The sequence below is a fragment of the Salvelinus fontinalis genome, chromosome 38 (assembly GCF_029448725.1).
Source record: "Salvelinus fontinalis isolate EN_2023a chromosome 38, ASM2944872v1, whole genome shotgun sequence".
Classification (NCBI taxonomy): Eukaryota; Metazoa; Chordata; class Actinopteri; order Salmoniformes; family Salmonidae; genus Salvelinus; species Salvelinus fontinalis.
In genome coordinates, this window is record NC_074702.1 from 1088357 (window position 1) to 1104718 (window position 16362).

At 44.4% G+C, this 16362-nt stretch overlaps 1 protein-coding gene across 4 annotated transcripts in view; it reads left to right on the forward strand.

Moving 5' to 3' along the window:
* nbeal2 (neurobeachin-like 2) overlaps positions 1-16362 on the forward strand; it is a 126395-nt gene that overhangs the window by 98122 nt on the left and 11911 nt on the right. For all 4 annotated transcript variants that reach the window (XM_055902953.1, XM_055902954.1, XM_055902957.1 and 1 more), the window contains 15 exons: positions 2011-2167; positions 3755-3898; positions 6150-6275; positions 6583-6783; positions 10038-10187; positions 10494-10651; positions 11454-11578; positions 12237-12354; positions 12521-12678; positions 12938-13071; positions 13421-13528; positions 13912-14007; positions 14400-14524; positions 14898-15038; positions 15330-15460. In XM_055902953.1, coding sequence (XP_055758928.1) covers positions 2011-2167; positions 3755-3898; positions 6150-6275; positions 6583-6783; positions 10038-10187; positions 10494-10651; positions 11454-11578; positions 12237-12354; positions 12521-12678; positions 12938-13071; positions 13421-13528; positions 13912-14007; positions 14400-14524; positions 14898-15038; positions 15330-15460 — 2072 coding nt within the window. The remainder of the gene's footprint in view (positions 1-2010; positions 2168-3754; positions 3899-6149; positions 6276-6582; positions 6784-10037; positions 10188-10493; positions 10652-11453; positions 11579-12236; positions 12355-12520; positions 12679-12937; positions 13072-13420; positions 13529-13911; positions 14008-14399; positions 14525-14897; positions 15039-15329; positions 15461-16362) is intronic.

Here is a 16362-nt window from a genome sequence, read left to right on the forward strand (position 1 = left end):
CAGTGTCTGCATCCCAAATGGCACCCTATGGGCCCTGGTCAAACGTGTTGTTTGGGACACCGGTTAGTCAGTCAGTCACCCCACTGTCCTTGATATGCAACTCCCTCTGTCTCATGTCAGTAAACAGATTCATTAAGGTGACTTCAAACCAAGTTTTATTTGTCAAATGCTTGGTAAACAACAGGTGTGGACTAACAGTGAAATGCTTGGTAAACAACAGGTGTGGACTAACAGTGAAATGCTTGGTAAATAACAGGTGTGGACTAACAGTGAAATGCTTGGTAAACAACAGGTGTGGACTAACAGTGAAATGCTTGGTAAACAACAGGTGTGGACTAACAGTGAAATGCTTGGTAAATAACAGGTGTGGACTAACAGTCAAATGCTTGGTAAACAACAGGTGTGGACTAACAGTGAAATGCTTGGTAAACAACAGGTGTGGACTAACAGTCAAATGCTTGGTAAACAACAGGTGTGGACTAACAGTCAAATGCTTGGTAAACAACAGGTGTGGACTAACAGTGAAATGCTTTGTAAACAACAGGTGTGGACTAACAGTGAAATGCTTGGTAAACAACAGGTGTGGACTAACAGTCAAATGCTTGGTAAACAACAGGTGTGGACTAACAGTCAAATGCTTGGTAAACAACAGGTGTGGACTAACAGTCAAATGCTTGGTAAACAACAAGTGTGGACTAACAGTCAAATGCTTGGTAAACAACAGGTGTGGACTAAGAGTGAAATGCTTACTGACGGGCCCTTCACAACCATGCAGAGAGAAACTGTCACGGTCCTGACCTTATTTCCTTTATTTTGTCTTTGTTTAGTATGGTCAGGACGTGAGCTGGGTGGGCATTCTATGTTATGTGTTTCTATGTTGGGTTCTTTTCAATTAGCCTGATATGGTTCTCAATCAGGGGCAGGTGTTTTACGTTTCCTCTGATTGAGAACCATATTAAGGTAGGCTGTTCACACTGTTTGTTTGTGAGTGATTGTTCCTGTGTTAGTGTTTATGCCACACGGGACTGTTTCGTTTGTGAGTTTGTTCCTGTTCGTGCGTTCTTCGTTGTCTGTAAGTTCTCATGTTCAGGTCTGTTTACGTCGTTTATTGTTTTGTAGTTAAGAGTTTTTTCGTGTTCGTCTTTCTTTAAATAAATCATTATGTCTTCATACCTCGCTGCATATTGGTCCGATCCTTGCTCCTCCTCAGACCAGGAGGAGAACGAACGTTACAGAAACGTAATAACAATGAGGAACGATAACTAGGCTACATACACAGGGTACCAGTACTGAGTCCATGTGCAGGAGTAAGAGATAATTGATAACTAGGCTAGTACCGAGGACAGTACTGAGTCCATGTGCAGGGGTGAGAGATAATTGATAACTAGGCTAGTACCGAGGCCAGTACTGAGTCCATGTGCAGGGGTGAGAGATAATTGATAACTAGGCTAGTACCGAGGCCAGTACTGAGTCCATGTGCAGGGGTGAGAGATAATTGATAACTAGGCTAGTACCGAGGCCAGTACTGAGTCCATGTGCAGGGGTGAGAGACACGGGGTACCAGTGATGTACTGGGCCGTACATGACCCTCTGTAGCGCCTTGCGGTGGAATGCAGCCTGTCAAGATGCTCTCAATGGTGCAGCTGTAGAACTTTGAGGATCTGAGGTCCCATGACACATCTTTACTGCCTCCTGAGGGGGAAGAGGCGTTGTCATGCCTACTGGAAACATGTGGGTATTACAGACTGGGTCAGGGAGAGGTTGAACATGTCAGTGAAGACACTTGGCAGTTGGTTGGTGCATGCTCTGAGTATGCGTCCTGGTAATCTGTCTGGCTCCGCGGCCTTGTGAATGTTAACCTGTTTAAAGGTTTTACTCACATCAACCATAGAAATAAACTTTTTTTTCAGTTCTGTGCTGTTTTGGTTGAGCAAAATGTAGCCCTAAATGTTAACTGGCTATTCTCCCTCCCACCTCTACCCTCCTTTCTGCTGTGTTTCTGTCTCTCAGTCTGTTAGAGATGATGCTGGAGTCTTCTCTGTCAGACCTGAGGGACTCTCAGGGTGTCTCTCTACCATACTTCCCCAGTCTGCTGCGTCTCCTCAGGCTGCTCCAGGACTTCCTGTTCTCAGAGGGAACAGACAACCAGGCTCTGTGGAGCGAGAAGGTATAGTACTGCACCATGGTCCACACGTTGTCTGCATCTCAAATGGCACCATATATTTCTATGTAGTGCACTACTTTTGACCAGGACCCATAGGGCTCTGGTCAAAAGTAGTGCACTATATAGGGAGTAGAGTGCCATTTGGGATGCAGACAATATCAGCCATGCTCAATTATTTGTGAGTGTAAAATCCGTGATCTGATGGTATCCTTTTGCTTATGGTTGACCTTTTTACCAAACAGCTGAGAGAGAGAGACTATGAATGTGTGTCGAGTACGTGTCACTGAGATGAGAGTTTGTCGGTACAAACGGTCCACTATATAAACCATATGTTGAGGATGTCTAACCTTGATTGCAGGAAATTATTACTCACCTCTTGGATGTAAAGTCCCCTGTTTAGGGGACCTGCGTGGTTCTGGTACCAGTCCCGACCGATATTTTCACTTAGAAATCGATCTGTGGACCCCATAGATGGAAATGGTTTGCATTGAGCGATATCCCTAGTTTTTGCGCCTGTGTGACGTAGGATGTGAAATCTGAAACCAGTTTAAGCTGGGATGTCTGTCCTACCGTTTTAATTCGCCCTTCCGACTGTCCGTCATCTCCTGGCTGAACCCTACGTCACAGACACTGACAAAGCACACGCTTGCAATCGTTACATCGTAGCTCAACAAGAGAGTGGTTTATTCACTATAGCACATTCAGAGATCGATTTACAGCCATTAGTCTCAAATAATTCCTAGATTTGAAACAAAAAAAACACTTTCTGTTTCTCATAGATGGACAATAATAATATGAGACGAAAGGTGAGTTCCTAACGAGTTCAGGAAGCTACGCTAGAGGTCTGTGTGGCTCACAGCGGTGGGGGCTGATGTTTTGATCAAGAAAGACCTTTAGACAATATGCAAATTTTCTCTGACACTAAAAATACTAATATGTATTTTACAGTTGTAAGAAAGGTGAAGTCTTATAGTTAGTGGTTTTATAATCTGATTATACTATATTTAGAAAGCATATAAGTCATTTCAAGCCTTATTCATACAGTTTTGTTGAATAGGAAATACGTCATAAAATGTTTCATATTTGTATCATATTTGTATCATATTTGTACTGTGTATTTGAGCTTGTGTCCTCAAAAGGGACTACATCTCAGCAATGTATAACTATTTATTTACCTGAAAGGTGAGATTGAACCTTTCTCGAAATATGCAGCATTACTAGTTATTGTTTATGGTCCTCTCATGATAAATAATACATATTCTGGGATTAGGTAGATTACATTTTAGATTACATGTAGTTACATGTATTAATGGCACAGCTACTTCCTGTTATTGTGAAGGTATGTGTGTTTAATGTCAGTGGATGTGTCTTGTCTTGCGTGTTGGCTTTAGCTTGGTTACTGTTTTAAAGAATGGTTTGAATAGTAGTTCTAGCTATATCATTTAACTGTGTGGTAACCGGTCTTGAGAACTGAGTCACTGCTATGTTGTTTTCACGTATCTACAATCTTGCCTACATAATTGCCCCTTGTGGGAATTGAATTGAATGAAAATGTGTTGTAGACTGTTAACAGATGTGTTGTCGTGGTAGATCTTTGAGGGGGTGGTGAACCTCCTGGACAGACTACAGGCGTGGCACAGCACCCCTGGTACCCCCGGGTTTCTGGAGCTCAGAGAGATGGCTCAGATCGGCCTGCGCATCATCACCGGCTACATCCAGCAACAGGACTCACAGGTCAGTCACCTATGTTACGCTACGCCCACCTCCCTCTAGCCAAACTAGACTTGCTCAAACTCTGGCTTGCATGCCAAATGGCTCCCTATTCACTATATCGTCTACTACTTTTGACCAGAGCCCATAGGCTGGGATAGGGGTGGAATAGGGTGCTATTTGGGAAACAACTTCTTTCTCCAAACGACATCCATTGAGGGCATTAGTCAACGCGTGGGTTTGAAAGTTTAAACTCCAAATGTCGTGGGACCAAATCCCAATGCTCTGTCTGTCAGTACACATTTACTATCAAATAAAGGTTAGACCTTTTGAGGGGGCGGCTCTACTCTGACCAGTGGTTATCTATCAGTGTACAGAGAACATAGCATTCCTCCCGAGGAGAGTTGTGTAGGACGGGGAGGCTCTACTCTGACCAGTGGTTATCTATCAGTGCACAGAGAACATAGCATTCCTCCTGAGGAGAGTTGTGTAGGACGGGGAGGCTCTACTCTAACCAGTGGTTATCTATCAGTGTACAGAGAACATAGCATTCCTCCTGAGGAGAGTTGTGTAGGACGGGGAGGCTCTACTCTGACCAGTGGTTATCTATCAGTGTACAGAGAACATAGCATTCCTCCTGAGGAGAGTTGTGTAGGACGGGGAGGCTCTACTCTGACCAGTGGTTATCTATCAGTGTACAGAGAACATAGCATTCCTCCTGAGGAGAGTTGTGTAGGACGGGGAGGCTCTACTCTAACCAGTGGTTATCTATCAGTGTACAGAGAACATAGCATTCCTCCTGAGGAGAGTTGTGTAGGACGGGCGGCTCTACTCTGAGTTATAACTACTGTTGAAATGCATCCCAAATGGCACCCTGTTCCCTACATAGTGCATAACTTTCTGGTCAGAAGTAGTGCACTATGTAGGGAATAGGGTGCTATTTGGCACTCCTGTAGGAGTTGTGGGATCAAGTGGTCATAAATAAATGGTCCAAAGTTTTCCTTTAAGCGTTGGGATTTGTTTATTTTCTTTTGAAGGAGCTAAGCTTTTTCCACCCACTTGAATTGTTGTTGTGTGTTTTGTTAGTATTAGTACCCCACTTAAAAGATAAATCAGCTGAGGAATAATAACATTAGGTTTGTGTACTGATGAATCATTTATTAGGACTTCTGTTGATTTTAAGACCTGTGAGAATACTTTTGAAGTGGAGCCTAATTTGCTTTTTGACCAAAGAATTTCTCTCTCTCTGTGTCTCTCTGTCTCTCTCTCTCTCTGTCTCTCTCTCTGTCTCTCTGTCTCTCTGTCTCTGTGTCTCTCTCTGTCTCTCTGTCTCTGTGTCTCTCTCTGTCTCTCTGTCTCTGTGTCTCTCTCTGTGTCTCTCTCTGTCTCTCTCTGTCTCTCTGTCTCTGTGTCTCTCTCTGTCTCTCTGTCTCTGTGTCTCTCTCTGTCTCTCTGTCTCTGTGTCTCTCTCTGTCTCTCTGTCTCTGTGTCTCTCTCTGTCTCTCTCTGTCTCTGTGTCTCTCTGTCTCTCTCTATCTCTGTGTCTCTCTGTGTCTCTCTGTCTCTCTCTCTCTCTGTCTCTCTCTGTCTCTCTGTCTCTCTCTCTGTGTCTCTCTGTGTCTCTCTGTCTCTCTCTCTCTCTGTCTCTCTCTGTCTCTCTCTCTCTCTCTGTCTCTCTCTGTGTCTCTCTCTGTCTCTCTCTCTCTCTCTGTGTATCTCTCTGTGTCTCTCTCTGTCTCTCTCTGTGTCTCTCTCTGTCTCTCTCTGTGTCTCTCTGTGTCTCTCTGTCTCTCTCTGTGTCTCTCTCTGTCTCTCTCTCTCTCTCTCTCTGTCTCTCTCTGTGTCTCTCTGTGTCTCTCTCTGTGTCTCTCTGTCTCTCTCTCTCTGTCTCTCTCTGTGTCTCTCTCTGTGTCTCTCTCTCTCTCTGTGTATCTCTGTCTCTCTCTCTCTCTCTGTGTATCTCTGTGTCTCTCTCTCTCTCTCTCTGTGTATCTCTGTGTCTCTCTCTCTCTCTCTCTCTCTCTCTGTGTATCTCTGTGTATCTCTCTCTCTCTCTGTGTATCTCTGTGTCTCTCTCTCTCTCTCTCTCTCTCTGTCTCTCTCTCTCTCTCTCTCTGTCTCTGTCTCTCTCTGTGTGTCTCTCTCTCTCTCTCTCTCTCTCTCTCTGTATCTCTCTCTCTGCGTCTCTCTCTCTCTCTCTCTGTGTCTCTCTCTCTCTCTGTGTCTCTCTCTCTCTCTGTGTCTCTCTGTCTCTCTCCCTTCCCTCTCTCCCCAGGTGTCTGTAATGGCCTGCGTTAAACTCCACAGCCTCCTGCAGACAGTTCTGTCTCTGGGCTGGGACGAGGTGTGCTTCCTGCTGGGGCGACTAGGTGCCCCCCTGTGGCCCGGCGGGGTAATGGAGGTACATTTACGTTGGACATTTCTGTCATTTTAGCAGACACACTTATCCAGAGCGACTTAGTCAGTGCATTCAAGTAAGGTAGGTAAGACAACTACATACATAGTCATTGCAATTAAAAATGTTCTCAATAAAGCAGCTATTTGCTAAATCGGTGCTAGTGTGAGACCTTTTATTGTGAGAACATATTGGAATATGGGACTTAATGGAACTTTTATTTTGACATCTGTTATTCTGGTGTTTCCATTCTTATCACCGGCCTTCCACTAGTAAATAAAGACAAGTACAACAGTAAGGTGTTTTTCTTTAGGCGGGGCCCAACGGAGGACACACGGAGACCTTTTCTCAGCTGGTGCCCATCGTGCGTACCCTCCTGGACCAACACGCTGACCCCGTGACCCTGCACGGCCTGCTGCCCAGCCTGCCAGTCACCAACGGCAGCCCCACCTTCGCCCAGGACCTCCAGAGCTACAGCCACACAGTAGAGTGGTTGGACTTCTACCAACGCCACGTCAGTACTACTCAACCTTCATTTATCTATCTATCTTGTTTATATAATCTGTATCCCAAATGGCACCCTATTCCCTATATAGTGCACTACATTTGACCAGGGCCTTACAGACGGGTTGGTTGTTTAGCAACAAAACCAACGGGTGGCAACTATGGGGCAAAACAGACTGGGTTGGCTTAGATTGTTAACAACCGTCCCACTACTTTCTTTAATTTCTTTGCTTTTTTTATTGAAGCGATAGTAAACTGTTTGAAAGACAGGGAAGGGTGAGTGAAAGGGCAGTGGGACGGATTCCAACCCATGCCGACTCTGGTAACGGCTGGACCACACAGGACATGTGTGTTGTAACGGCTGGACCACAGAGGACATGTGTGCTGTAACGGCTGGACCACACAGGACATGTGTGTTGTAACGGCTGGACCACACAGGACATGTGTGTTGTAACGGCTGGACCACACAGGACATGTGTGTTGTAACGGCTGGACCACACAGGACATGTGTGCTGTAACGGCTGGACCACACAGGACATGTGTGCTGTAACGGCTGGACCACACAGGACATGTGTGCTGTAACGGCTGGACCACACAGGACATGTGTGCTGTAACGGCTGGACCACACAGGACATGTGTGCTGTAACGGCTGGACCACACAGGACATGTGTGCTGTAACGGCTGGACCACACAGGACATGTGTGCTGTAATGGCTGGACCACACAGGACATGTGTGCTGTAACGGCTGGACCACACAGGACATGTGTGCTGTAACGGCTGGACCACACAGGACATGTGTGCTGTAACGGCTGGACCACACAGGACATGTGTGCTGTAACGGCTGGACCACACAGGACATGTGTGCTGTAATGGCTGGACCACACAGGCCATGGACAATGCATTATAGTCAACGTCTCAGACAGTGTTGTATTTATACAAAAAAACGTTTTTTATTTCACCTTTATTTAACCAGGTAGGCCAGTTGAGAACAAGTTCTCATTTACAACTGCGACCTGGACAAGATGAAGCAAAGCAGTGCGACACAAACAACAACTCAGAGTTACACATGGAATAAACAAACATACAGTCAAGTATGTTGGACAGCTAATTTTCCTCAGTCGTCCCTTGGTAGTTCCTGGACAAGCTAAAAACATTAGCTTGTACACTTCTCTCTTTAGTTCAGAAGCCAAACTGAGTCCGTAGGTTCTACTACTAAATACCGTGTTGACGTTTGTCTCTTCTCTTCTTTAGTTCAGAAGCCAAACTGAGTCCGTAGGTTCTACTACTAAATACCGTGTTGACGTTTGTCTCTTCTCTTCTTTAGTTCAGAACTTAACTGAGTCCGTAGGTTCTACTACTAAATACCATGTTGACGTTTGTCTCTTCTCTTCTTTAGTTCAGAAGCCAAACTGAGTCCGTAGGTTCTACTACTAAATACGGTGTTGACGTTTGTCTCTTCTCTCTTTAGTTCAGAAGCCAAACTGAGTCCGTAGGTTCTACTACTAAATACGGTGTTGACGTTTTGTCTCTTCTCTCTTTAGTTTAGAAGCCAAACTGAGTCCGTAGGTTCTACTACTAAATACGGTGTTGACGTTTGTCTCTTCTCTCTTTAGTTCAGAAGCCAAACTGAGTCCGTAGGTTCTACTACTAAATACGGTGTTGACGTTTTGTCTCTTCTCTCTTTAGTTCAGAAACTTAACTGAGTCCGTAGGTTCTACTACTAAATACGGTGTTGACGTTTGTCTCTTCTCTTCTTTAGTTCAGAAGCCAAACTGAGTCCGTAGGTTCTACTACTAAATACAGTGTTGACGTTTGTCTCTTCTCTCTTTAGTTCAGAAGCCAAACTGAGTCCGTAGGTTCTACTACTAAATACAGTGTTGACGTTTGTCTCTTCTCTCTTTAGTTCAGAAGCCAAACTGGGTCCGTAGGTTCTACTACTAAATACGGTGTTGACGCTTGTCTCTTCTCTCAGGCTAGTATTTCTAGACAGGCTGATGTAACATTCTCCTTTCTGCCTCAGAGTGAAAACTAAACCAGGGACAGATAATCTGTCTGTTCAGTGTTCTCTCGTCCTCCTCTCATTATTTACCTCATAGTCTAGACACTGGAGGTACGTGGATGGAAGGCCAGGATTTTCTCCAGGAGAGTGGCTTCTCTTCCAGTTTAGAAATGAGAACAGAATCGGAAAGCTTTCCTTGTATTTACCGTGTGAATTTAATGGAAGAGAAGTCCCCTAGCAGACCAAGAGGTTTGAGGATATTAAGCCAAACAGACGTCTACCCTCTTGGTTCAGTTGAGGATTTATTATAAATGTGTGTGACAGTGTATAATCACAAATCTGTTTTGTTTAGATGTCTTGTAAATAGAACATGTCATAGATCTGGCAGTAGAGGCCAGTTTTGACCTTTGCTCCCAGTCTGAGTCAGAGGGGTTGGGTTAAATGCAGAAGACACATTTCAGTTGAATGCATTCAGTTGTACAACTGACTAGGTATCCCTCTTTCCCAGTCTCTGAGCAACAGTTTGTCTGTGTGTGTGTGCCCGTTTATCAGCTTATGTCCATTACCTTTAGGGCCTTTACCAATGTGATATGTAGTTTATAACATTACAGTATATAATGTATAGGTAGCATATAACATTACAGTATATAATGAATAGGTAGTATATAACATTACTGTATATAATGTATAGGTAGTATATAACATTACAGTATATAATGTATAGGTAGTATATAACATTACAGTATATAATGAATAGGTAGTATATAACATTACAGTATATAATGTATAGGTAGTATATAACATTACAGTATATAATGAATAGGTAGTATATAACATTACTGTATATAATGAATAGGTAGTATATTACATTACTCTATATAATGTATAGGTAGCATATAACATTACTGTATAGGTAGTATATAACATTACTCTATATAATGTATAGGTAGCATATAACATTACTGTATAGGTAGTATGTAACATTACTGTATATAATGTGTGTAGGTAGTATATAACATTGCTGTATATAATGTGTGTAGGTGGAATGTAACATTACAGTATATAATGTGTGTATGTAATGTGTGTATGTAACGTGTAGGTAGTATGTAACATTACTGTATAGGTAGTATGTAACATTGCTGTATATAATGTGTGTATATAATGTGTGTATGTAACGTGTAGGTAGTATGTAACATTACTGTATAGGTAGTATGTAACATTGCTGTATATAATGTGTGTATGTAATGTGTGTATGTAACGTGTAGGTGCAGCCCACCATGGAGCAGTATGAACTGGATCAGTTTGGGAAGAGTCATGACCTCATGTCTAACTTCTGGAACTCGTGCTTTGATGACCTGATGAGCACTGCCCTACGGCGGGACAAGGAGAGGACCTACAGCAAAGACAAGTTCCAGGTGAACGATGCTAGTAGCAGGCCTGGTACTCCTATGAGGTCATAGTACAGCCCACTGTCCTCCATTATGACATAACCTCCATTATGACATTAATATCAAGTCAATATTATGTGTGTTGAAAGTTGTTTTTGTCCAGCTAGTTGTACTGTCTTCATTATATTGTGGTGATCTGGAGTATTCTGACGCAGTGGATTATCAGCCCAGTAGAACTTGGTTTGTGCTTGTATTGCTGATTGGTCAATAATCTACAGGTATTTCTGTGTGTGTGTTCGTGCGTGCGCATGGGGTCTGTGTGTGCTCTTACAGGAGGTGATAGTGGACCCGTACCTGAGGCGGGTACGCAGTGAAAACAGCCGTTACCACAGTGGTCAGAAACAGAGCTCCGGCCAGCAGGGAGTAGTGTGGCGCCACTGGAAGTCCCTCCGCAGGCTGCTCACCAGCGAGAGAGGGGCCTGGGCACACAGGTCTGACTCTATCCTATCTATATCTATGGTTCCGTCCCAAATGGCACCCTATTCCATCTAAGGTGTATATATCTAGGCTCTGGTTACCTTCCCCATGTAAGGTGTATATATATCTAGGCTCTGTTTACCTTCCCCATGTAAGGTGTATATATCTAGGCTCTGTTTACCTTCCCCATGTAAGGTGTATATATCTAGGCTCTGGTTACCTTCCCCATGTCCTAACATTAAAGGAGTAGTTCATTATTTTACAACATGACGTTAGCTGGTTCCTCACCCTGAAAGTAGTCTATGGGCCAGGAGAAACTGGAATCCATGGTGCAGTTATCTTTAATCAACCCTTTTCAAACTTCAGCTAACTTTAGCCACCGCTGGCTACAAATCAATGGACGTGATGGGGGCATGTTTAGAAACAAATACTGTCCAAGTCACCTGACATCAACTCCATATTTGGTTTGATGTTACTTTGTTTGTTACTTTAAGATGATTTGGTCATATAAAAAATAAACATGCTCACCCCCCCATCACTTCCATTAATTTTTAGCTAGCGGTTGCTAAAGTTAGCAATGGCTGTTTCTCCTGGCTCATAGGCTACTTTCAAGGTGAGGAACCATCTAACATCATGTTGTAAAATAGTGAACAACTCCATTAACCATTAGGGGTTAAAGAGCAAAACTGACCCTAGATCAACATATAATGGGAGCTTTGTCCTGCACCAGATGGACTCAACCACTAATGTCACATATTGTAAGCTTTGTTGTGGTGCTTTGTGCCTGACTGGAATCTACTGTGATTTCTACCTCAGAGTCCCACTAGAGGTGAAATGGAAGTTGTCCAGTGCGGAGACGTATTCTAAGATGCGTCTGAAACTAGTGCCTAACTACCAGTACGACACTCACCAGGAAGCCAGCGCCTTCAGAGACAATATGGGTATGCCTTATGAGATGACAAGTATACATCGCATGTTAGGACTTTATGTGCTTTGCCCAGTTATGACGTCGTAGCCATGTCTACAAGATTTCAGTCCATTCCTTTTGTTGAGCAGAAGCAAGTTTCCGATCTAAATTGGTAGGTGATCTGTTTTCGTGTGCAGGTTAGCTCAGGGCACTGCTGTGTTTTGAAGATGTGTTTAAAAATCTGTGTTCAGGTAACATTAGATTAGAAGACCTTTATTTTCCTAAGATTGGGGAATTCGTTTGGCATTAAGCTCCACAACATCAGAAAAAAAAGAGGTATCATCCTGAATCTCTGCTCAGGTAATTTAGGTCTGTGAGAGTGTACTCAGGTAATATAGGTCTGTGAGAGTGTGTTCAGGTAATATAGGTCTGTGAGAGTGTGCTCAGGTAATTTAGGTCTGTGAGAGTGTGTTCAGGTAATATAGGTCTGTGAGAGTGTGCTCAGGTAATATAGATCTGTGAGAGTGTGTTCAGGTAATATAGGTCTGTGAGAGTGTGCTCAGGTAATATAGGTCTGTGAGAGTGTGCTCAGGTAATATAGGTCTGTGAGAGTGTGTTCAGGTAATATAGGTCTGTGAGAGTGTGCCCAGGTTCAGTAGAATGTATTGTCTGTCTGCATCTCTCCACATCAGGAGCTGATAGTCCTCGCAGTTCAGAACCTCTCCCATTGGCTGTTGCCAAGGAGGCCAAAGTGAGTGACATGGAGGATGACCAGTTAGGAGAAGAGGACATTGTCTTTCTGGACAATAAGTGAGTGACTTGATCTCTGCCCCCCTACCCACTCCACATATCAACCTCAGCAGCAGTGACCTGATTCAACTAGTAAAATAATCAGCAAGGCCTTGGTTAGTTGGATCAGAAATGCTGGAGGTGGACTATTCATCTGATACGTGCCTTTTCTCTATCGGTTCCTCAGGGTGGAGGGGGAGGACGACAGTCAGAAGGAGAAGCTGGTTCTGTCCGAGGACTGTGAGCTCATCACCATCGTGGCGGTGGTTCCGGGTCGGCTGGAGGTCACCACACATCACCTGTACTTCTACGACGCCAGCAGCGAGAAGGAGGAGACGGAAGAGGGTGAGGACATAAAGACGTCTGGCAATGAACACTTATGGGGCAGTTTCCCGGACACAGATTAAATCTAGTCTGAGACCGTAAAGCTATATCAATGGAGATTCTCCATTCAGCAGGCTTCTTAGTCCAGGACCAGGCTTCATCTGTCCACAGGATCTGTCTCTGTGTATGCATCATTCCCCAGTGACAGTAAAGAACAGTCACTGCTGACATCATGATACAATCTGAAAGAGTTGTTGTTGACAAACTTCTATCTATCCAGGAATTGGTTTTGATTTCAAGCGGCCCCTGTCTCAGCTGAGAGAGGTGCACCTGAGACGCTACAACCTGCGTCGCTCTGCTGTGGAGCTGTTCTTCATCGACCAGTCACACTACTTCATCAACTTCAAGAAGAAGGTCTCTAACGGCTAGATTCAAGGGCCTGAGGTCTTAGTACAGTGAAGGCTAATGAGGGGAAGACGGCTCCCAGTAACGGCTGGAATGGAGTCAATGTATTGGTATCAAACACAGGGAAACCATGTCTTTGATGTGGCTGATACCATTCCATTCATTCCGTTTCCAGCCGAGCACGTCCTCCGATTTAAAGTGGCACCAGCCACCACGGTCTTTGTCCCACAGTGTTGATCCCAATACCTGTAAAAGATGTGGAATTGTATCATTATTTGACACCAATGATAATGTGAAGTGATTTGAAATGGTCCAGTATAAGAGACATGTATAACCTGACCCCGACCTCCCTCCCCAGGTGAGGAACATGGTGTACTCTAGGATCCTGGGGCTGCGGCCCCCCAACCTCTTCTATTTCGGCTCCCGTTCTCCTCAGGAGCTCCTCAAGGCTTCTGGACTCACACAGGTACAGCTGATAACTCTGGCTGCATCACAAATGGCACCCTATTCCCTATGTAGGGCCCATAGGGCTCTGGTCAAAAGCAGTGCACTATGTAGGGAATAGGGTGCAGTTTGGGATGCAACTTGTGTGTTATAACTATTGATTCAGTAAGGACCTACTACCTCAGCCTACTACCTCAGCCTACTACCTTAGCCTACTACCTCAGTAACATCTTAATGATTTAGTCTCAGATGATGATGTCAGACATGTCAACTAAACTAGGAGGAAGCTAACTGTTTGTGTTTTGTCATTAGAGATGGTATGCAGAGAGGAAGCTAACTGTTTGTGTTTTGTCATTAGAGATGGGTATGCAGAGAGGAAGCTAACTGTTTGTGTTTTGTCATTAGAGATGGGTATGCAGAGAGATTTCCAACTTTGAATATCTGATGCAACTGAACACCATCTCTGGACGTACCTACAACGACCTGTCTCAGTACCCTGTGGTAAGTCCCTGTCCCGGAAACCAGTGAGGGAGGGAGGAATGGAATGAACAGAAGAATCAATGAACAGAAGAATCAACAAACGAATGAATTATTGAATTTATGAATGAATGAATGAACAGAAGAATCAACAAACGAATGAATCATTGAATCTATTAATGAATGAATGAACAGAAGAATCAACAAACGAATGAATCATTGAATCTATGAATGAATGAACAGAAGAATCAACAAACGAATGAATCATTGAATCTATGAATGAATGAATGAACAGAAGAATCAACAAATGAATGAATCATTGATTCTATGAATGAATGCAGGAACAAATGAGCGAACAGCATTCATGCTGTAGTCCAGTCTAATCTAATGGTGTCCCTGGGTTGGGTTGTGTCCAGTTCCCATGGGTGCTGAGTGACTACACCTCTCCAGATCTGGACCTGGAGAACCCAGCCGTGTTCAGAGACCTGTCCAAACCCATGGGAGTAGTCAACCCCCGTCACGCACAGAACGTCAGGGAGAAGTGAGTACTGCAGTAACCTCGCACAGACAACTCCAGGCCTGTGTCCCAAATGCCATCCTATTTCCTATGTACACTATGTCACTATTAATAACCAGGGAATAGGTGGCTCTGGTCAAATGTAGTGCACTATGTAGGGAAGATGATGCCATTTGGGACATAGCCCCAGATCATCTCCAGTTCTGTTAAAACACCAAGCTTATCCTAGTATATGTGTTATGTTCTCTGCATTGAGTCTGTTTATTATGACCAGTATTATACACAGCCTACATGCTCCACTAAATACACTGTGTTACTGCCTGTGTTTCATGTTGAATTCATTGTTGTTCCTGTTCATGCAGGGTACCATTTGAATCATTTTGTCTCGTCTGATCAGGTATGAGAGCTTTGAGGACTCAACGGGCACAATAGATAAGTTCCACTATGGAACACACTACTCTAACGCTGCAGGAGTCATGCACTACATGATCCGTATGGAGCCCTTCACTACCCTTCACATCCAACTGCAGAGTGGCAGGTACAGTAACCCTTCACTATCCTTCACATCTAGCTGCAGAGCGGCAGGTACAGTAACCCTTCACCACCCTCCACATCCAGCTGCAGAGCGGCAGGTACAGCAGGGGTGTGTGTGTGGGTGTATATTGGGTTGTTTGAAGACACAAGTGTGTATCGGGGTGTATGGAGCTGAGGAAGGGAGTATGATGGTGTTTGAAGTTGTATGAGGGTGTAAGGTATTAACCTAACATTTCAAAGTGTGTGTGTGCCTGTTACATTTGAACAGTGTGGTTCCTGGCCGTGTGTGTTGCAGGTTTGACTGTGCAGACCGTCAGTTCCACTCTGTAGCAGCAGCCTGGCAGGCTCGCATGGAGAGCCCCGCTGACGTCAAAGAGCTCATCCCTGAGTTCTTCTACTTCCCAGAGTTCCTGCAGAACATCAACGGTGAGTAGCACTAAGGCTGTGTTCACTTCACATGAGGAAGACTAAGCCTGTGTTCACTTCACATGAGGAAGACTAGGGCTGTGTTCACTTCACATGAGGAAGACTAAGGCTGTGTTCCCTTCACATGAGGAAGACTAAGGCTGTGTTCACTTCACATGAGGAAGACTAGGGCTGTGTTCACTTCACATGAGGAAGACGAAGGCTGTGTTCACTTCACATGAGGAAGACGAAGGCTGTGTTCACTTCACATGAGGAAGACGAAGGCTGTGTTCACTTCACATGAGGAAGACTAGGGCTGTGTTCACTTCACATGAGGAAGACGAAGGCTGTGTTCACTTCACATGAGGAAGACTAAGGCTGTGTTCCCTTCACATGAGGAAGACTAGGGCTGTGTTCACTTCACATGAGGAAGACTAAGACTGTGTTCCCTTCACATGAGGAAGACTAGGGCTGTGTTCACTTCACATGAGGAAGACTAAGGCTGTGTTCCCTTCACATGAGGAAGACGAAGGCTGTGTTCACTTCACATGAGGAAGACTAGGGCTGTGTTCACTTCACATGAGGAAGACGAAGGCTGTGTTCACTTCACATGAGGAAGACTAGGGCTGTGTTCACTTCACATGAGGAAGACGAAGGCTGTGTTCACTTCACATGAGGAAGACTAGGGCTGTGTTCACTTCACATGAGGAAGACGAAGGCTGTGTTCACTTCACATGAGGAAGACTAAGGCTGTGTTCCCTTCACATGAGGAAGACTAGGGCTGTGTTCACTTCACATGAGGAAGACTAAGACTGTGTTCCCTTCACATGAGGAAGACTAGGGCTGTGTTCACTTCACATGAGGAAGACTAAGGCTGTGTTCACTTCACATGAGGAAGACTAGGGCTGTGTTCCCTTCACATG